Genomic DNA, 22638 nt, shown 5'->3' on the forward strand with positions numbered 1-22638 from the left:
CTAATGTTTTGGGGTTGGACCAAATCTCCATTTTCCCATTTTCACTTTTATTTACATGTCAACTTTTATGCATTTGACAGGCAAGTTCTTTCATGATTCCTTTTCTCATTCCTTTGGCTCTACAAATTGTTGAAAGTGCACAAGCCTCTTATTTTCAATAAGGCTGCTAAAGGCCTTAACCTTCTCACCAAGAAGCCAGATTGCATTTGGGTAAAGGATTGGAACCTCGGGAGACAGAATTTCAAGGCAAAATTCACAACCCTCAAAGCCTTCAGGTTATAAAAATCTACAACTTAATAGTCATGCAATCAACCAACAAACAAGCATTTATTAAGAGTCAGCTGTATTCCAGAATCCATGCTAGACACTGGGAGATACAAAGATTAAAAAAAAATGGAACAATCCTTACCTCCATAAGGCTTACATTCTACTGGGCAAGACAACAGGCACATAAATTGAAAAATAAATAAATAAATATGAAGTTATACAAGATAGCTAGGGAAAGAGAACACTAGCCATTGGCAAAAGAAAGAAAGATTTCATATAGAAGGTGATATTTGAGCTGAGTTTTAAAAAGAAATAGGGATTCTATGAATCAGAAGTCAGGAGAGAGTGCACTCCAGGCATGGGAGATGACTAGTGCAAAGACACAGAGATTTAAGGATGGGATGACACATGTGAGAAAGAAAAAGAAAGTAAGTGTGGCTCGACTATAGAGTGTGGGAGAATAAGCTGGTCAGGCTGTGAAAACTTTAAAAGCCAAACATTGGAATTGATATTTTATCCTGGAGGTAACAGATCCATTGGAATTCTGGGGGTATTCCTTGTTTTTGTTTTAGTAGGGAATAATATGTTTACATTTGTGCTTAAGAAAAATCACTTTGGCAACTATGTGGAAGATGGCCTATAAAATGAGAGGCCTGAATGAGATAATCTTTGAGGTGCCTTCAAGCTCTGAATATAGGATCCTATGAGCCCCAGGTAGAAAAGTTTGACTAACTATTCATACCTATTGTTTCATGTGACCCGTCCAGCTCCATGTATCTCCTCAATCCTAACCCAAACCAACCAAAGAGCCAAATGATCCATTCACCAAGAATGGGAGGGAGGAGGGGAAGCGCATACACTTTAAAAAAAAAAACTGCCCCTTTTTAAAAAAAAATGAGCGTTTAAACTGCTTGTCAGTCGGCTGCCTGACAAAGCCACTTGAGTGTATTCACACACATTTGCATAAATGCTCCTGGTGAGTTCACCGTAGCTGCTCTTGCTAATGGTACATAAAGTAATTTAGTCACCTCTCTCAGGCATTCTGTGTCAGGATGATGAGCGCCCGCACTTTGCCTTGTTGCATATTAGATCATTAGATAATAAAGTGTTAGAGCATGCAAACTGACAGGGTCTCTGCACTATCATTTTGTGAGGGCACTGCATTTTGCCATAGGGGAAAAAATAGAGAAACTGATGCCACAATTGTCCTTAAATTCAAGTAAACATGACTGGAGAATAGGGAGGAAAAAAAGATAATGATCAGTAATAGTGATAAGAACAACAACAATAATAATAATTTACAGGCAAAGAAAGAATGGCTTCCTTCAAACACTGCCAAGTGAGGAGGAGGATGAGTGTGGACACCATGACTAGAACTTCAATTTTAAAATCCCTTCATCTCCAGCAACAACACTTAAGGATTTCAGAGTTGGAAGGGACTTCAGACAACAAATAGTCTCACCAGAGCCATAACCAGCAATATTGACACCTGAGGCAAACACTACAAAATGTTTCTGGGACAAGAAGGTGGTTTTTTCTTCAGACAGAACTCTGAATGCTTCTAATGAAATACTCCCACTTCCAGGGGAGAAAACAAGGTTGCAGTGACCAAGGGAAGAGTTTTCTTTGTATTGAAGCACTATTTGGTAATTTCTATTTTAACTAATTTTTCTTGCTATCCAGGTGCTAAGATCAGTTGTTTATATCAGCTAAAAGAGGGTGTTAGTACCTTTAATCAAAGCCTTGTTTTGCTCTGAATCTAACAACCTCACATTTTAAAGATGGAAAAAACTGAGATTTACAGAGGTTAAATGACTTGTCTAGGACTAGATTTTCAGGCTCCAAGGGCAGTGCTTTCTGTGACATTGAACTAAGAGCACTATAGAACCACATCTTCTACTGAACGTGGCCTTTCATAGGATGGTAAGATCATATGTTTAGAATCTAAAAGGTCTTCAGAGGCCATCAAATCCAACTCTTTCATTTTACAGATAAGGAAACTGGGACACAAAAAGGTTAAATGACTTTCCCAGGGTCACATAGCCAGTTAACATCTGAGGTGTCCTAAAAACCAAGTCCTCTACTGTCTTCTTTAAACCCCTGCCTTCCTTGAGTCTAATGTCTTTTGACTCTGTCAGAAGCCCTTTCTTTAATTAACTAGATTTTAAGTTAACCCAAGGGCTCTAACAGTAACTAAGTAACTTAAAATGTCTTTAGTCTATACTGGACATGTTTCTATAGAATAATAACAACACAGTGGCAGTTCATTTGTGGTTTATCATAAAACTTGGGAAGTATTTATGAATGAAAATAAACTGTAATTATCATGAGCTACAGCTTGCTAAGATAGACTTTCCCCCACCCTGCACAAGTTTACAAAACAAATTTGCCTTTGTCAACTACTATGCTTGAAATATAGGAATATTTATTTGAGCACTACATTTCTGAGGCCTTAGGTCACACAGGGAGTGCTGTGTGTGAATGTAAACCATGATCACTGCTTCCACTTATATGTGGAAAGATGAGCCATGAAGGGAACTTTCCTTCTACTGTCTGACAAGCAGGATATAAATAGAGATGTGTGGAATAGCTCAAAAATAATTCAGGCTACCTGCGAATGAGATGGTTAAAAAAAATGGTAAAAGAAAGCGCCTTCAAGCTTCTAGAGGTGAAAATACTTTTCAGACTTACTGTTTGACACCTATATTCTTTGGAGAATGTAGTTTAAAATGGTATTTTACAGCAAAAATTTTTTATAGTAAGGAGGAATATTAGAATGTCCTCAAAGCAGCATGCAGTAAGCACCCAATCCACTCCCACACATCTCCAGAATGGTAATTCAATATTCACCCTTTGCTGAGCAGATATTTATGTTTCAGCTTGAAACATCTAAATGAGTGGGAGGCTATGTGTGGTTGGGTGATTCAGATAGCAGAGAGTAGAAGAAGTAAAGTTTTTTGTCATCGGTAATATGGAGCTGACCATGTGGATTCTTGTTTTTCTGAAGGGTAATCATAAAATGCAAGGAGAGAAAAGCCCACTAGCTGAAAGACTGAGTCATTTCCAGGTACCCAGGGACAATGCCACCTCTTTTATTATACTTTATCTGACTGGGGTTGGGGGAAGAATCCTCCCCCCGCCCCCCGCCGACCCCGCCCACAAGCTCTCCTTTTTTTATTGTTCTTTCTTTCTTTCTTTCTTTCTTTCTTTCTTTCTTTCTTTCTTTCTTTCTTTCTTTCTTTCTTTCTTTCTTTCTTTCTTTCTTTCTTGTTGGACAATGAGGGTTAAGTGACTTGCCCAGCATCACACAGCTAGCAGTAAGTGTCAAGTGTCTGAGGCCAAATTTGAACTCCTGAATCCAGGGCCAGTGCTTTATCCACTTTGACACTTAGTTGCCCCCCTAGCTCTCCTTTATGCATTATGTTTTCTAATTAGAATTTAAGCTCTTGAGGGCAAGAGCTATTTTTTTCTTTATGCATTTGTATCCTAAGCATTTAGCACAGTGCCTGAACATAATAAACATTTAATAAGTGTTTTATTTATTTTTCTTTCATTCATTCCCCTTGAACTTTATACAGCACTTTATTTTAAACTTTAAATCATTTTTATGATGTTGTATATTATACTTATTTGAAAATGGGACATATTCCTCATTAGATTATAAACTCTATAAAGGGAGGAGAAATAGTCTTAACTAAATTTATAATGCTTGGCTACATGTTCTGCATATAATTAGATCTTAACAAATGTTTGTTGAATGAATGTGCCATGGGTAACTAAATTATACTTTATTTCTTTAGTGAGATGCTAATAGCAGCATGACCACTTTATGGATTGACAAGTTGAGCCAGAGCAATCAAAAGACGTTCCCTAAAGCAACATATCCTCCCCCCCAGCAATGTCAATATATGTTATTCATACATAAGGATGGTGTTATGAATCGACCATCAGTAGGGTAGGTGCTTTGAGTTGTGTTTCCAAGAGTGAGAATTCATTGTAGTGATCCTTCCAGCCAGTCTCACCCAGACTCCTTTTCATACTTTGTCAAAAAAACAAACAAAAAAACAACAAAAAAAACCTAGCTAGGAATAGGGGAGGAGTCTATGTCTTCAGAACCAACTGGCTAATGTGTTTGACCTTGGTCTTCATCATGGCATTCGGGCCACCTGAATGAAGTAGCCAGAGGACAGAAATGAAGCCATTAGGCATAGCCTGAGGAGTACTGGGTATTTCCCCACGTTTTCCCTCTCTGCCTTTCCTAAACAACTCCACATCTACACTGTCTTAAGTGACTCTAGGGGCATTAAAAAAGGCAACATTACTGTAATGTGAAGATCAGAATAATTTTAAGTACAGGAATGGAAATAGAAATGCAATCACAAGCAGGTGTTTGAAATAGCCTCCTGGAAAAAGTAATATCTATCTATCTTAGCCCTAATGAAACCATAAAAAAACAGCTTTTGAAAGATGATAGTTTACTCTAAGAAGACTGTAAAACTGGATGTAGTGAAGTATTTCTCCTAAGAGCGCTACATCTGGCTAATTAATAAAAGGTACAGATTGTACATTCCTTAAGGGTGGGAAAAAATCGGGTAAAAATTATGATAGTGGTTTGTTTATTAAATTGGGATGCTGGCAGCAAAGGGAATTTTCTACCTTGTGAATTATAGCATCAGGACAGCTCATGCCCATGGAAGCCTCAGGAAATGAGATGGAAATTTGTTTTCAAATAACACTGCTGACGAAGCAAACAGAAGAGTAAAGCCAAGTAAGGGGTTACAAATTTTGTTTGAGAAGACACAAACACCCAAGACAGGGCTTTACACATCATAGGTGCACAATGAATAGTTGTGGACTGAATGAATGGACAAAGGAAAAGTTTATTATTCATGTATCACATATGAATGCAGATATGTACCCATCCAGCTCAGAATTTCTAGGGCATTCACTTTCCTTGAGACAAATTTTATCTGGTTTCTGCCTACCCTTTGAAAATCATCACTGATAAGCTAGAATGCCCAAGGCAAATGTTATTATATAATTCAACTCCAAGACCTATAGATAGACATGTCAACGTTTTCCAGTTTGGAGGGCCATAAAAATTAAGCATGGTAACAGGGACAAAAATTTTCCTATCTTTAATTACTAAGCCATTATGTTCTAAAAGGAAAAAAAAGCCCAGAATGTCAATTTTGACAGACGGACAATTTGAAATTTGAAAAGTGGGAGGAGGGGTGGGGAAGCTGGAAGGGGAATAGGGAAGGGACAGAGGAGAGAAACCAAATAAATTCACATTTAAAGTAGTAATGCCAACCAATGAAAATGATTTGCCTACCATGTTCCAGATAAGAGGGCGTACCTTCCGAGGGGTCAAGTCTCCGAGCCCTCCGCCCGTGCTTGGAGTTATTGTGTACGAACATGTTATCTGAGACAGCCAGGACATGGCCATCCACATTGACTGTCGTAGACACCACGACCTAGAGACACAAGAAGGAAATGAATGAACATTTTAATATAAAAGCATAGAGGGTAATAAACTCAAGTTAAATAAATAACAGCTGGGAGCTGAAGAAAATTGCATAGCTATTTCCCATAATAACTGGTGCTTATGCCGTACAAGTCTAACAAGAGACGCTATTGATGAGTGGGTCTTTGGCATGGAAAGCTTTTGATGCAGTTTTAAGTAAAATTGCACAGTTTATAGTTATACAGCAGAAGGTACACTGTTAACCATAATTTTAACAAGAGAATCTTTATTAGCATATTTTTTAACACAAGGGTGGTTGTGTTTCACCTAAATTACCCTTCAGTTTAGACATTGAAGCAGATATCACAGTTGATCTTAAAAATAAAAATCTTTGCCTTTTAATTCACCTCATCACCTTCTCCCACCCCCCAACTCCCAAAGCCTGAGGATTAAGAGTCTGGGAAAATAGAAAAGACAGAAGAAGAAGAGGGGATGGGAAAGCATGTTTTTGGTTTTTGTTTCTGTTTTTGTTTTTTTCTCCTGAAGAGGATTTTGGTGGTTGGGTATTTGAGGGATATTTCTTCCTCCTCTCCTTCATCAGTTTTGGTTCCTCTGACTAATAAAAACAGACACACACAAAAAGCAAACAAACAGAACAACAACAAAACTCCCAGCTAGACAGGCATCTTGGTGCAGACTGTCTCCTTTGGAGGCCATCAAATCAGTGGCATGGGCCCAGCTCCTGGGCCGTCACCCAGACGCTCCCCACCGAACACCAGCCCCTTCAGAGCCCGGTTGCCAAAGGGGCCGCAGAAAGAAGCATGTGTTGTCTTCAAGAACTTGGGCTAAAACAATGAGCAGGAATGACCTACACTTCTCCTTATATTAAATGGGAAAAGGGATTAAAACTGAAACCCGCAGAGATATGTTTATTCATGCGACCTCTTACAACCAAATATAATAATTGTCTGTTAATTGCAGTTTCAGCTCCCACCTCATGCTTCGACTTGTGAAACAGCAATCAGCCAGCTCCTGTTTAATCCACCTATTATGTTGACTAATTAACTTTGCTCGACAGTTTATTTCTTCCTCCATTATCAGCCCCTGTCAGCCGCAAGCACAAGGCTGCATAGGGGGACCTCGGGCTCTTTGATTGATCACCGATAGATTGACATGCAGATTAATTTAATTAGAATCACCTCACTTGAGAAATGAAAGACAATGGCAAAGGGGCTAATAGATCTGCTCTCATAATGAGGCAAGCCTCCAGAGCGAAGGCTGAGGATTTCTGATTTATTTTGCTGAATTCCCCAGTTGTTTCGAAAGGCTCTTGCTTTTAATTGTTCTTGGTTTTGAGAGGCGTTCGCCTCTGAAGAGGTGAAATGCTTTACAAGGATTGGCAAACACTGCGCCAGCTCTGGGAGGAAGCCACCTCTCTACATTGGCCAAGGAAGGCAAAGGGAAGGAGGGGCACGCAAGGGACCTTTTGAGACCACAATTTCATCATTTGAGTGGGGCAAAAGGGAAAACTTTGGGCTCCTGGCCTCGTCCTGGAGAATGTCAATCCTATTATTAGGGTTGTTAACCCTCCCACAGAATGTCTAACACTGAAAAAGCCCCTCTTCCACCCCCTTCCCCCAGAGATCTGGCCCAAATCTGTCAGGACAAAACATTTTCACTTGAGAGAAGATAGCAAAAAAGAATGATTTCCATCCAGTAATAGCTGAAAACCCTGCTCACGGTACCACCCTGTAATGTTTGCATTTCTTGTTGTAATCTATGATATTAAAATACTATGGCAATGATTCAGAGTGCTTACAGGGATCTAGGTTTTTCTGCTTAGTCATTTACAAAACCCCAAATCCCAGTTAAAGTCATTCATGAGAGGGAGGAAGACTAAATGATAGTAAGCATAAGAGGCAAGTTCCAAGGCAATTTATCACTCCATTTATGACTGGCTAACTAGATTTCAGACAAGAGTAAGCTTCTTCAAAGGCTTCTTCATTTACAGATGAATTTTTTTTAAAGCATAGAGTTTTCTAGTCTTTTTTTATAAAGAAGAAAAAAGAGTTCAGAAACATTGCTGCAGAAACTTCATTATTTGAAGAAATTGATATTCATCTATTCTATTCCTTTTAGTCAGAAAAGAGACTACTTGGGACATTTTAAATTACATAACACATCTATCAGTGTCTTTCAAAGACCACAATAAAGTGGTCAATGGAGTCGTTAGCTGAAGAAACTATAAAAGGAATCCCAAACGGTATCTGTTTCCAGTGTCAGGAAATAGAGAAAGTGGTTACGCTCTGTGTCTGTCTTTAAAAAAATTTTTTTTTTACTGTGCACCTGTAAGAAGATCACACAAGTGGCACAGGCTTAATTCTTAAAATATTCAATGTATTTTAAAGAGGTCCCACTGTCATCAAAGTTTTATATTCAACATAAAGGCTAAGGACAAGGATTAGCCATAAGAATAACCCACACTGTCCATTTTCCTTCATTCCATTAGGAAAACAATATGGTGAATCTCCAGGGTCTTTACTCCTTCTTCTCTCGCCTCCCTCTATTCTCAGTGACCTTAAAATACCAGCCTAATCTGTCTGCAGAGCCTAACCAGAACTGCAAAGAGGGAAAGACCAGAAAATTCTTACAGCTTTATTTAAAGACAACAAAGTTAAGCACAAAGAACACTGGATTTAGGATCAAAAGACCTGGTTTATAGTCCTGGCTCTGCCACTTACCAATTGTGTAACCTTGGACAAGTCACTTCACTGATTACTTCAGTCCCCCCCATCTGTAAATAACATGTTTAGAGATGTTCTCAGAGGTCCCTGTAACTGGGATATTCTATTCTCTTCTGTTCTGTTCTATTTACATTTTAAATGTTAACTATATTTATATACACAAGATATGACACATTTTTGTTCCCTTGCCTCTCCAGATTAATGTCCCTAATGCATAGATCTGACTTGCAACCTTCTCTTGCTCAAAAGCCTTTTAATGCTCCCAATTGCTTGGGATCAAATAGAAGCTACATAGCCTAGAGCTGAAGGCTTTGACAATCTCTTTTAGGCTTTCCTCCCCTCTTTAACCATGTATTCTTTCTCTAGACATACTGGTACAACTCAACTTTCTTCATTTTTGTCTTGCTCTCTCCCACCTTCATGTCTTTGCACATCCTGTCCCCCATGTCTAAAACTGCCCTTGCATGTCCATCTATTGGTATCTTTCTCTTTTGTCAAGTCCTAGTACAAGGAATAATCCCTCCATGAAGCTTTCTCTATCACCTCAATTAGATCTATACAGTTGGTGTAGGGTATAGTTGGAGAAGTGAATGAATCAGTAGAAAGTACACTATATTTTGAAGTCAGACTACCTGAGATTTGAATTCCAGCTCTGCCACTTACTAACCATATGACCTTGAAAAAAATCAGTAAATTAATTTATGGGCCTCCATTTCCTCATCTTGAACCATACAATAGCTAAGGTCTCTCCCATCTGGGTAATGTTACTCATTTTGTAGCTGGCTGGTGGAGAGGAGAGTGCTGGTCTTGGAATCTGGAAGACTCATCTTTGAGAGTTCCAATCTGGCCTCACTTACTTCCTTTGTGACCCTGGGCAAGTCACTTAACCCTGTTTGGCTGAGGAAACTGTGGCAAAAAGTATAAAATGAGCTGGAGAAGGAAATGGCAAACTACTCCAGGATCTTTGACAAGGAAACCCCAAATAGGGTCAGGAAGAGACAGGCATGACTAACAGGGCTGAATGACAACAAGAGGCTAGTACCATTGCTCTTTGTGTAATATAAACTAGCTACAATTCATATAGCACTTGGAGATCTGCAAAGCACTTTATATATGTTATTTCATTTGATGCTACCCATGAAGTTGGTGCAATTATTGTCCATGTTACAAAAAGAAAAGGAAAGGAAAATGAGGTTAGAGAAGTTAAATGAATTCCCAGGGTCGGGCTCATCCCTCCCAGATTATAAATTCCCTAAGGGCAGGAAATGAGTGTTTTTTCATCTTTGTTGTTGTTGTTCAGTCATTTTCAGTCATGTCTGACTCTTTGTGACCCCATTTGGGGTTTTCTTAGCAAAGATACTGGAATGGTTTGTCATTTCCTTCTCCAGATAATTTTACAAATGAGCAAACTGAGGCAAGCAGGGTTAATTGACTTGCCCAGTGTCACACAACTAATAAGTATCTGAGGCCAGATTTGAACTCAAGAAGATGAGTCTTCCTTGTCTCCAGGCCCATTGTTCTATCTACCTACATTTGCCACCTACCTGCCCAATTTTTCATCTAGAATAGTTGTTTACTACTACTACTACTACTACTACTACTACCACCACCACCACCACCACCAGTAATACCACTACTAGTACCACTACCACATAATAATAATAATAATAATATCATCTGACACTCTTGCTAAATTGAATCAACTCCACCTCATTCAGATTTGAAAATAATCAAGATTAAATTAAAATAAATAAGATAAAATTAAATTAAAACATGTCTTCTGTAGACCAAATTATAAAATAAAGATGAAACTAGTAGATGCAGAATGAGTATCGAAGCATCCTTGAGAAACAGCCTAGAGCAGCTTAATGCAAGATTAATGAAGTGCTGACATATTCTTGTAAGCAGGGGAATAAACCAGGATAGCCAAAACTTCAGCCCTTCCAAATTTTGTCAACAAAACAGAGTTTTAATTTCAGATGGGCTTATATGGAGAACAAGTTTGAGTTGAGCCTCAGCCTCCCCAAAGTGCCTAAGCCTCACTTAGAGAGTTTTGAAGTAGGAAAAGAAGCAACAAATGGTAGTAATGAGAATAAGAGGTAACTTCAGGATTTGGGGTTATCTGGAGTAAGATCGTCAGTAAAAAGGCTTTGAAATCAGTTCTATCAATTCATTCTTTAGACAGTTGTGGGGTGATGAGCAGAACCTGAGGGTGGTAATCAGAAGACCAAAATGTGAGTCCCATTTCTGCCAGATGGTTAGCAACCCCCAATGATGGTGAGTGCCTTTAGCTTTGTGACCTGGAGCAAACCACTTGGCTTCTTGAGCAAACCACTCAGTTTCTCTATCTTCATATGGGAGTAATCATCCTTGACCCATTTACACTGTTGTGAAGATCAAATGAGCTAGTGTACATACTTCGTAACCCATAAAACTTTGCCTAAATTTCAGTTAATATTATTCCAAAATTAAAATCTAAATCCAAGAATGAGATTACACTTGGTGGGAATATGTTTGTTTAGGGACATCACCTCATTTATCTGAATTAAGCACCTTGGGGCTTCATTTTGATTTAACAACAATCCATTAAAATCTGCATTCCAATGAACACTCAGAATTATACCCTCATCTGCCAGCTTCCATGCCCTGTCTGAATCCTCCTAACCTCCCAGATGATAAGTGGGAATAGGGAAGAAGGGAATGGTAAATTAGCTGCGGACTTTAGAGGCCTCCTTGGCTCATAGCTGTGGTTTGGAGTCATGTTAGCATTACCCTCCCCTAGATTTGTGTGACAAAAAAAGATATACAACCATTTCCTCACGAGCAACAAAGAGCTCATGTTCCAGAAATTCAGAATTTCAAAAAATTCAGACATTGGACACTTGATCCTTATCTAGCAAAAAGTTCAAAATAATTTTTCCTTCTGAGAATTTGGAGGCCTCATTTACAAATGATAGTTCATACCCTATCGAAGCTCCATTGTTATTTCCAATTTAGCTATCCAGAAGTTACAAGTTCTTTCATTGTGCCTCTGACCTTCAGGTCCACAATGAATTTCCGCAGTTTAATGAACTTTGATGCTTGAGATGGATCATATGTTTATAAATTTACAATTAGAAGGAAACTGAAATTATTTACTCCAACGTCTTAATTATGATGAGTAAACTGAGGCCTAGAGGGGTCGGTCATAGAGGTAGTAAGTAGTAGAATTAGGATATGAACCCAGGGCATTTGGTTCCAAATACAGCAGTATCATACTATCTAGTCTCTATGTTATTATGAAACATAGGCTTTGGTGAATTCTTTTTTTTTTCTTCCCTGCTGACACCGTAATTTTAGTTAATAGTACTCATCTGTAGGGACATCTAGGTTGCCTAGTGGATAGAGCAATGGTCTTGGAATGAGGAAGATTCATTTTCCTGAGTTCAAATCCAGCCTCAGACACTTACTAATTGTGTGATCCTTGGGCAAGTCATTGAACCCTGGTTGCTTCAGTTCCTCAGCTACCAAATATGCTGGATAAGAAAATGGAAAACTACTCCAGTACCTTTGCCAAGAAAACCCCAAAACGCAATCATAAAGAGATAGACATGACTGAGCATTTATATCTTAGGTTATTTGCTATGCTTGGCTGTAATAAAAGTGCCCTGCTTTAAAAAAAATTCATGAAATCAATTTGGTCTTTCCCTATCTCAGCTTTCCCCTTGACAACCCCCTCACCACAACACACACACACACACACACACACACACACACACACACACACACACACACACACACCCCTCTAATTCCAAACCAAGTTTGGTTTATCAGCCATGACACCTGTTTAATGTGGAGCTGTGAGGATTTCGTTGTTGGTCACTTTGTGGTTTTAGGCCCTCTTTGTCATTTCTCAGCTTCTTTCTCAGGGGACCTTGTATGTCCTCACTACATTATCCAAGGTCCATGAAGCATAACTTCTACTTCATGTGCAGATTTGCAAGCAGACACAAGTGGATAAATTCAAACACAAGTGGCAGGATGACATTAACACAAGTTAGCTTCTTAATGCTGATATAGACATTATGACAGAGATGTTCCAAAGGGCTAAAATCTATGTCTTTCAGCATTCCCATAATAAATTGGAAGCTGGGGATAACAGATATTAAACAGTACTTCAATCATAAAAAGTCATCCTCAGTAAGTCCTTTTTTGATTTCCCCTCCCAAAAATAAACAAAGTTCAACAATATCAGCTGTTCAATTTTGAGTGAACCACCCGAGGGGGAAAAAACAAATATATGGGGATTTCTAATATAGAGTTCGATAGTGGATTTAATTGGATAGAAAAAAAATGTGGTCCTGAAGTCAGTCTGTCATATGGTTTTACTACTTTGGGCTTTATTTCTTTTAATCTGTGCATGAATTTAGAACCCATGTAGGCAAGATAGCAACAGCAACGGCTTGGAGCAAATGGTTACAAGAAGGTATCAAATTAATCACAGCCCATCTCCCAGCTCCACCTTCCTTCTCCCATCTTCATACACACATACTGGCATTCACACCCCCATCACACAGCAAGCAGATGGTTCAGTAGATAGAGTGCCAGGTCTAGAGTCAAAAAAGACCTGAGTTCAAATATGACTCCATATACACTTATTAACTGTGTGACCCTGGGCAAGTCACTTAAACTCTTTGCCTCAGTTTCATCATCTGTAAAATGGGGACAATATTAGCATATGTGAAGATCAAAAGAGATCATTGTAAAGTGTTTAGTATAGTGTCTGGCACATAGTAAGAACTATATCACTATTAGCTATAATTATTAATATAATGACTATTATTAAGTAATAGAGTAGATAGAGTGCTAGGCCTAGAGTCAGGAAGATCTGAGATCAAATCTGACCTCAAATATGACTAACTATGTGACCCTGGGTAAGTCATTTAACCTTCTACCTCTGTTTCATCATCTATAAAATGGGAATATTATTATCCCCATCTACCTCCTAGTATTGCTGTAAGGATCAAAAAAGATAATTGTAAAGCAATAATAACAATAGCTAACACATAATACTTACTATGTGCCTGGTACTGTTATTATCTTTCCTGATAACCTTTCTCCTGAATCACTTACTCTTTCATTATTCTAGACTCAAGTTCCCTTCTCTTGGCTATTTCTACTTTCAGCCAATACCTGACCTTTACATAATGGGATATTTTTGGATTTATCTACCCCTATAGTAAAAGGTTTTCTCAGAACGAGTGCTTACAGTGAATTCTCTTGCTCTTGGTTCTTTTACAATACACCTGACATGTGCTAAGATACTCACTGGAACCTGTAAGATGGTGAGATGCAATGTTTTATACAATTAACACACATTCCCAAGGGAAGAGGAAGCAGAATTCAGGATTAGAGTTAATATGGGGGGTTAGGCCAGGGGGAAGGAAACAATTATTATTTTGGTAAAACTAAGTAGAATTAAGGATGAGGAGTGTTAATTGTATTGATAAATAGGTTACTATAAATAGCTGAATAATTTAATAATTTGGATTTAAATATCCTTCCTAGAAAATAAATTTAAAAGAGTAATTCAGGTAATAGTAGCATTTGTTTAAACTGCTTAGGTAACTGTCATATATCAATTTAAATAAACTTCTTGAAGTGACATCAGAGCTCTCCGAGATTTTTTTCTGAACCAAGAACTTGGTCTTCAAACAATTAATCAGGAATCTCTTTCCCAACCACCTTTTTACATCTCAGCAGCTCCTTTGCTATGTAAGGACAGCTTGACTTTCCTTTGCCACTTGTGTATCAGTAGGAATCTATGATGGAGAAAGGAGGGAGTGTGGATATGGTTAGTGTTAGAGACAGGGATGGATAGGAATCTGGATCTGCAGATAACTCAGAAAAAACAAAGAGGGAGGGGAGAAATGCCATCTCCCACAGAATGAAGAATTCTTTAAAAGTGTGTTTAGATATCATTTAATTCAAATATATCCTAAAGATGAAAAAGCTGAAGTCCACTGAGGTTATCTGACATACCCAACATGACACAAAGATTCAGTCAGTCAACAAATATTTATTGAAAACTACACTGTGTACCAGACACTGTGTTAAGCACTGGAGTATAAAAGAAAAGAAAAAATATATATACTACTAGCCCTCAAGGAATTCACATCCTAGTGAGCTAGGGCAGAGCTAGAATAGGGACCCAGATCCAGAGTTCATTCTAGCACACCTTCCTTCTGTCATCCCACCCCTCCCCACCCTAGCCCTAATCACTCCCATAGAATCTAACCACTGAGGGTATTTCATGGATTAAAAACAATTAGGAAACACTGATCTAACCAAAACCACTCAAATGTTTGCTTTATTTATTTTACATTTTCTACAGAGATGACAGTATTTAATATAGAAAAGTACCTACTCTGGATGCAGAGCAGCCACTTATCAAACACCTCATAAGGTTTCTTTCTCTATGATGCATCCTTTCTTCCTGGGCATAGCATAAGGCTCATGCCAAGATGTGTATTTACTCGATAAGCCATAATGGCTTAATATATCAGGTTGAAAATCCACCTTTTGTATTTACCATGTTATGTGAATTAATCCTGCATTCTGAGACTATCATTAGGGCTGCTTTCAGTATAATTAATCAGTGTGATGTAACTTAGTGTTATTTTCTATGAGTAGGTTGATCAGGCAGGGCCTCTGCTCACTGCATTCAGTTGGTATGGATTGTAATTGCTAGATGTGCTATTTGTCAAAACAATATAAATCTATTCAAAAAGGATAGGGAAAAAAGTTCACATGGCAGGAGTAGCAGGGGAAAGCGAAGAGAAAAAATAGAGATGGAAATACTGACTTTGTACAAAACAGGGGGCTAAGTGCAGAATTAAAAGCAGAGGTCAAATATGTATTTTAAGAATCTTCTAATTATAACAAACAGTTTGAGAGTGTGGATCTTTTAAACAAATAACATAGAGTCTTCTTAATTCACTAAAAACTCCAAATGCTTACAGAGATTCTGGGATCACTTTTGATATTCTATTTTTTTAATGTTGAACAATTGGGGGGGGAATTGAACCAAGAATGATGATAGAAAGAGTAAAATAAAATCACTCATCTTGTGTATATATGCTCACTAATGGGTACATATACATATATGTGTGTGTGTGTGTTTGTGTGTGTTTGTATGTATGTATGTATAATATGCACATATACATACACACATATGCCACAGGGCATAATGGATAGGCAGTCTCTGAGTTCAAATCCTTTTGCATTTCAATTGCAGGATAACATTTGGAGAGGAATTAGCCTCAGCAAGAGTTCCCAGCAGCAATGGAATCACAGTTCCAGGACATGAACAATCTCCCTGAACTTGAGAAAAGTCAGAGAATGAATATTCTGCTCAGCATTCCCTAAATAAAGACAGAATCTAGCACTAAGGTCAGCTATGCCATCTTGTTTCCTTCATCTACCACTCTCACCCCAGGAATCTTTAGACCCAGTAAGGAACGATGTTGATAAGGACTTAAATTTTAACTCTGAATTGTCTGGCTCTTGTCAGTTTAAGACCAGACCCTTGACATGATTTTAATGTAGTCTTTTGACAGAGCCTTTTCAGTGTCAAAGTGTAGAGAGCTGCTCATTAGAGTTAAAAATGAATTTTTACTTGGCACCAAGTTGGTTGCCCCATAAGGAACCCCACCTCTACTCTGCGTCTCACCATCTTTTTCTACCTCATCCTCCATGAGCACTGAATGAAGCCTGTATCTCAGGAGCTCACGAACTTTATTTAAGTAAGTTTGCTACCCTAACCACAGACTGGGGAGTTCAAAAGAAAACATCCATTGGAATTTTTTTTTAAGTAGTGATTCTAATGGATTTTCTACAAGCCTGAATTCCATACTGCATTAAAGTATGAACAGTGCATGGCTCTGCTGAAAGTGATTAATTTCTTGAAAATGCTAAGGTCACACTAATTGACATGACCTGTGTAATTAAGCAGTCTCTGTTTACACACTAGAATCTCAACTGCTGTGAAGCTACGCTTGCTTGACAGAATGTCTTTACGAGTCAAGAGATCAACAACCTTCCTCATGTCTTCCCCAGTCACCTACATAAGCTCCTGATTGCTGTTCTGAGGAGACACACCATGAACATTACCATATGAAAATCAGCCTGGACTAGTGAGCATACAAAATGGGCAGTGAGGAAAGGATAGCATCAGTGACGGACGGGCCAGTTCTCCAGTTGGAGGGAACACGATTAATAGGCATGAGAACATGTTTTCAATCAGATGTCTCCCGGACTTTGTTTTTTTGGTGTAACTTATAAAATTCTCATTGGTATGTAGTGTAGATTGGGGTTTTCTCATGGCAAGATGAATCAACGGCAGTCATCTGATTCCAGCTTGCCATTTATGGTACAAAGAGAAAAATGTCATCAGTTAATCCTGATGGAAATAGGGGTGTGTTAAAATCACTTTCTGGCTTCTTAGTGAATTCTAACAAATATTTATGAGAAGTCATCTTGAGTCTGGGGTCAAAAGAAAGACAGAAGTCCCAGATATGCCAGTAATGCCTGCATGATTTTTAGTGAGTTTCTGAATATCCTAAGGTCTGAGTCACACAATCTCTAAAATGGAGCTAACTTAATGGTAGTCTGAATGTATAAAAATGCATGTATTTTGAGCCATTATCTGCCCAGCTCTCATTTTGCTCACATGCCAGGGACGTTTATCCAAAATCTGGGTTAAGCTGTAACTACAATAAGTAAAATTTTTCAAGAAGGCCAAAGAGCTCTAGTCAAAAAATAATCAATATGAGTTAGATAGAGGTTAAATACTATGCTAGAGCATTATGAAAATCATCAGATTGTCAAAAGAATCCATGACCAAAAAGAAGATTAGGAACTATTATTAGAAAGGACACTGACACAATAATAATATAATCAGGCCTTATGTTTATATAGTGCTTTACAGTCTAAAACATTTTCATATCTATTACCTTATTGGATATTAGATAGGAGGTAGATAGGGTAGAAATGATTATCCATATTTTATATTTTTATATTTTTATATTTTTAAGCTCTCTGAAACTCAGGAAATTTAAGTGACTTGCCCAAGGCCACACAGCTATTCAGTGGAAGACCTGAAATCCAAACTCTGGTTTCCTGACTCTCAGTTCAGCAACTTTTCACTGGGTTGCAGTAGCCCAAAGAAATCTATTACCTGTTGACCAACCTTTTAGAACCTAACTGAGCTAGCCTTTGGATAATAGAAACACTATAGTTCCCCCACTTGGAAGGCTTTCTAAATTGACAGGAAATTCCAGGACTGCCATCTTTCTTAGCTTATGAGAGGGACCCTTTTAGGAGGAAATTACAAGACTAAAATATTCCCCAGTTGCAAAGCTATCTAGGCATTCTAAGTCATCATGGAGATGCAGTCTTGGCATAGCTTTCTAGCTTGGGTGAGGTCTGCTTTCCTATGTGCCAAGGCTTTCTAGTCTTTGAACAGCTAACCATCCCTGCTTTCAGTTTTCAGAAGGCAAGGTAACTGTTGAAAGCAGTTTATAGATGGGGCATCTAGGTGGTGCAGTGGATAAAGCACCAGCCCTGGAGTCAGGAGTACCTGAGTTCAAATTCGGCCTCAAACACTTGACACTTACACTTACTAGCTGTGTGACCCTGGGCAAGTCACTCAACCCTCATTACCATACAAAAAAAAGAAGTAGTTTATAGATACCCAATCTCTCAATGTCACTCAAAAGCATTTGGAAATTTAAGATCTTAACAAGCATGCCAAAATTAATCCAGATATTCCAAATCTACTTCCTAACTTATATTATTATAGTTATGTAACCCAGGGTTCAATTATTATGCTAACAATTTAGGCTTAAACCTTGAGTAACAGCTATTTATTTCTATTTATTTATTTATCTACTTATTCATTCACTCATTTATTTATTTGATTTTTTTATTTTGTGTGTATATTTCTATATTTGTGTTTATATATACATATATATGTGTGTATATGTGTATGTATATATGTATATGTGTGTGTATATATATATATGTATATATGTATGTCCAATTTCCATACTAGTCTGTGGGCTCCTAACACATAGTAGGCACTTTTAAAAAACAGCTTGTTGAACTGCAAAGTATTACAAACATGGTATCTTCTAAAGCATCCTGTTAGCTATAATCATCATGACTATAGTTATTATTATAACCACGCCAAGCATATTCAAGTGATATATGGAATCTACCCAAAGGGATTACTGAAGAAGAAGTTTTGTATGAATAGTCAATTTTGTTTCTTTAGCAAAATAATCAGAAATTTTATTTTATAAGTGATAGGAGAACAGTTTCTTTAGCTACTTCACCAAACTAAGTAAAAATTAGGCCTAATGCTAAACAGAAGCCTCTAGTCTTAAAAAAGAAAATCTTATGATCAACTGTGATAGACTTAACTCTTTTCAGCAATACAATGGTCTAAGATAATTCCAAAAGACTCATGATGGAAAATGCTCTCCAAAATCCAGAAAAAAGAACAATGGAATCTAAATGCAGATTGAACCATACTGTTTCTATCTTTTTTTGGTTTTGTTTTGGTTTTTTTGTTTTGTTTTTTGACATTTTTCCCTTTTTGTTCTGATTCTTCTTTCACAATATAACTAATGCAGAAATGTGTTTAATGTGATTGTACATATATAACCTTTATCAGATTGCTTTCTGTCTTGGGGAGAGGGAAGGGAAAGTAAAGAGGGAGAAAAATTTGGAACTAGAAATCTTATAAATACTCTCTCTATACATAACTAGAAAATAATAAAATACTTTTATGATACAAAAAGAAAGAAAAAAGAAAATCTTATAGAGAGGAAGTTTTTGTTGTACCGATTTTTTTTTTGGCACAGTCCACCAGGGGGCTCTTTTTCCAGAAACCTGGACCTTGATTAATACTTTCTGTTAAGTCTTAAGAGAAAAGCTTAAATGGTCAAGGTAACTTCACAGTGGGGACTGAATACTTAGAGAGATGCTATCTGCCCTTCTACTTCTTCTCATTCTTTTGAGATTTCAAAAGCTATTAGCAAGATGTCATCCTAGGGGACACATCTCCAGTCTTCTCTACAGGGCCTGAGAATCAGATACTCATATAATTCCTGAGTCTGATGGGACATTTGATGACATCTAGCCAAACTCCATCACTTTGCATATGAAGAAACTGTACCCTAGAGTGGCTGAGTGATTTACCCAAGGTCAGTCAGCTTATCAGTGATAAAACCAAGACTAGAAAAGAAGTCTCCTAATTCCTACTTCAGTGTGTTTTTTTCCCTAGTCGCTTAGAGCTACCTAATCATTTATGTCCCCTTAGAATTCAAGCAATGACTACTGTCAAGGCTATCCAGGAGCCTCTCAGTGATCACATGCTTCTGTTCACGATTATGAAAACTAAAGCAGAGCTAATATTAGCAAAAACCATGAGAGAAACAGTTAATACTGAAGCGCTATTAAAAATATACCATATATGTGGTTGCAACTTCTTAAATCATTGTGGCATGCATATGTACATTTTTATTCCCATTACTCAGATGAAGAAACTGAGGCAGCTATATTGACCTAACATCATGAAAAAAGTGAGCAGTAAAACAAGAGAAAGTGAATGTCAAGAAAAATTTGAAACTAGAAATCTTATAAAAACAAATGTTGAAAACTATCTTGCCTTCCTTTCCAACCTGGTCCCTGACAGGATGGCTCCCGCAAAGAAAGGTGAAGAGAAAAAGAAGGGATGCTCTGCCATCAATGAGGTGGTGACCAGAGAATACACCATCAACATTCACAAGCAGATTCATGGAGTAGGCTTCAAAAAGCGAGCTCCTCGTGCTCTCAAGGAAATCCGCAAATTTGCCATGAAAGAAATGGGAACTCCAGATGTACGCATTGACACTAGACTCAGCAAAGCTGTTTGGGCCAAAGGAATAAGGAATGTTCTGTACCGTATTTGAGTGCGTTTGTCCAGGAAATGGAATGAGGATGAAGATTAACCAAACAAGCTGTATACCTTGGTTGCTTATGTGCCTGCCACCACTTTCAAAAGCTTACAGACAGTCAATGTGAATGAAAAATAAATTGAACTTCATTTAAATAAAATTATAAAATGTCAAAAAAAAAGAAAAAAGAAAACTCTCTCTACATGTAACTGAAAAATAATTGAATGTCAAAATACTGGAGTCATATGCTATCCAATTTTATCCTCTAAGTCAATAAGGACCTCAGAAGTCACCTAGTCCAATATGCAATTTAGCAAGAATACCTCTTTATCCAATATCCACTTTAAGACCTCTTTAATAATAAAAAATTCACTAGTTCCATGGAAAGAGACAGAGACAGAGAAATGGACAGACAGAGATAGAAACAAAGAGAAATGAGAGTCAGAGAGAAGAAAAGAATGAGGAAGGGAAGGAGGAAGGGAAAGGGAGAAAGGGTGACAAGGAGAAGGATCTGACGTATTACTCCTAAAACTATTTCTTCTCTGCCAAGCTCCAACAAGTTTTATATATAGTCTGTACCTAGTGGCTAGCACGGCACCTGGCACACAATAGGCACTTGAGAACTACTTGGTGAATGAACCAATCAATTCTACTTATTGTTCATCTCCACTTAAATGGCCAAATACCTAAAACTCAGTATCTCCAGTGCATCTTATATAGTCTTTCCTGGTGCATCATTTTAATACACAGTGCTGATGATGATACTCCCTTGCCCAAACTTTTGTTCTGTCCCTATAACTTACTAAACAAAGTCCAAACTCCTTTAGCCAGCTTTTTATGAGCTCAACCCAATTTTCTTTTCCAGACTTCTCCATTCCCTTCATTGTAGCTTATGGTTCTTACAAACTAGACCAATCATTATCCCTTGAAAATAGTTTGTACTCTCCTGATTCTATACCTTTTTGTTCACATCACTCCCTGTACTTGGAATATTGTCTTCCTCATTCAAGGGATAAATGTTTACATTGTTCTGGGACAGAATATTTTTCTAGGATAGAACACAGTTAGAGTGTAGGCTATTTTTTCTACAGCCATAGATTTCTGGGAAAGAGGCTACCATTTCAGTAGCTTATAAACTTTACTTAACCCACAGTGGCCTTTTTGGTATGCTGACCAAGCCATTTATCTTTGAGGCCAAAAAAAGACTCAGCACCATTGTCTTACCCTATCTGGGAAAGCACATGAAAATACTATGGTTTGGAAATTTCAAAGAAATCTCTAAAGATACAACTTTCAAGTTAAAACGCTTCAGGACTGGGTCAGGTGAGAGGGTTTATTCTCCCTCCAGGTTGCCTGTCTATTGGAGCACTATATGGTCAAAGGAGAAGAAAGTCAGTAAATGATGTCTCCTTCCCTAAAAAGACTTTCAATTTGCTGGAATTGAGAACTACTGGGAGAAATTTATAACCAAGACTGCATTTGGGAAATCACATAGTGCACGTTTAATAAACCCCAGCATTATTCTAAAACAAAGGCCCATCTCTTTAAATACCAATAGTTTCTAAAGATGCCTTGTTGTTGCAAGTTATCAAATACTATGGTCTCCAAAGAATTAAAATGGTGGGTCATCTACAGGAAGAGAGACACACATGGTGGCCTTGAGTAGGCTGGCTGTAGCAGCAGAAAGATGGCACAATGGATGAAGCACTGGACTTGGAGTCAGGAAGATCTGGGTTCAATTCTAGCTTTAGACACTTCCTTAGCTATGTCACCCTGGGCAAGTCATTTAACTTTTCATAGCCTCAGTTTCCTCATCTGTAAAATGGGAATAATAATAGTACTTAACTCAAAAGGTTGTTGTGAGACTAAAATGATTTAGTGTATATAAAGATTTTGCAACCGTAAAGCATTTTATACGTATGTATGTATATGTGTGTGTGTGTATGTTTGTATTCTAGATATTACTATTGTTATTATGATGATTATAGAATTAAGCAGGAGAATTAGTGAAAAGAGTGCTTCCAAAGAACTATATAACTGGAAAAGGAGGTAATCTGGTTTTGTAGTGAGTGCAAAGGATGAACAGCCTGAAGGCTCTAATGGTACTCAGGCAAAACCAAGAGACAAAGGCCCCCAGTAAAGGAAGGCCTTTTTCTGGAAAAGGTATAGAGGGACATAA

At 37.8% G+C, this 22638-nt stretch overlaps 1 protein-coding gene and 1 pseudogene across 1 annotated transcript in view; one reads left to right on the forward strand and one right to left on the reverse strand.

Annotated features, from left to right (window-relative positions):
* EBF1 (EBF transcription factor 1) overlaps nt 1-22638 on the reverse strand; it is a 469914-nt gene that overhangs the window by 149032 nt on the left and 298244 nt on the right. Inside the window, 1 exon segment of the mRNA XM_043988839.1 lies at nt 5627-5744. Coding sequence (XP_043844774.1) covers nt 5627-5744 — 118 coding nt within the window.
* Nucleotides 20220-20597, forward strand: LOC122742127 (annotated as a pseudogene).

The sequence above is a fragment of the Dromiciops gliroides genome, chromosome 2 (genome assembly GCF_019393635.1).
Source record: "Dromiciops gliroides isolate mDroGli1 chromosome 2, mDroGli1.pri, whole genome shotgun sequence".
NCBI classification, from domain to species: Eukaryota; Metazoa; Chordata; class Mammalia; order Microbiotheria; family Microbiotheriidae; genus Dromiciops; species Dromiciops gliroides.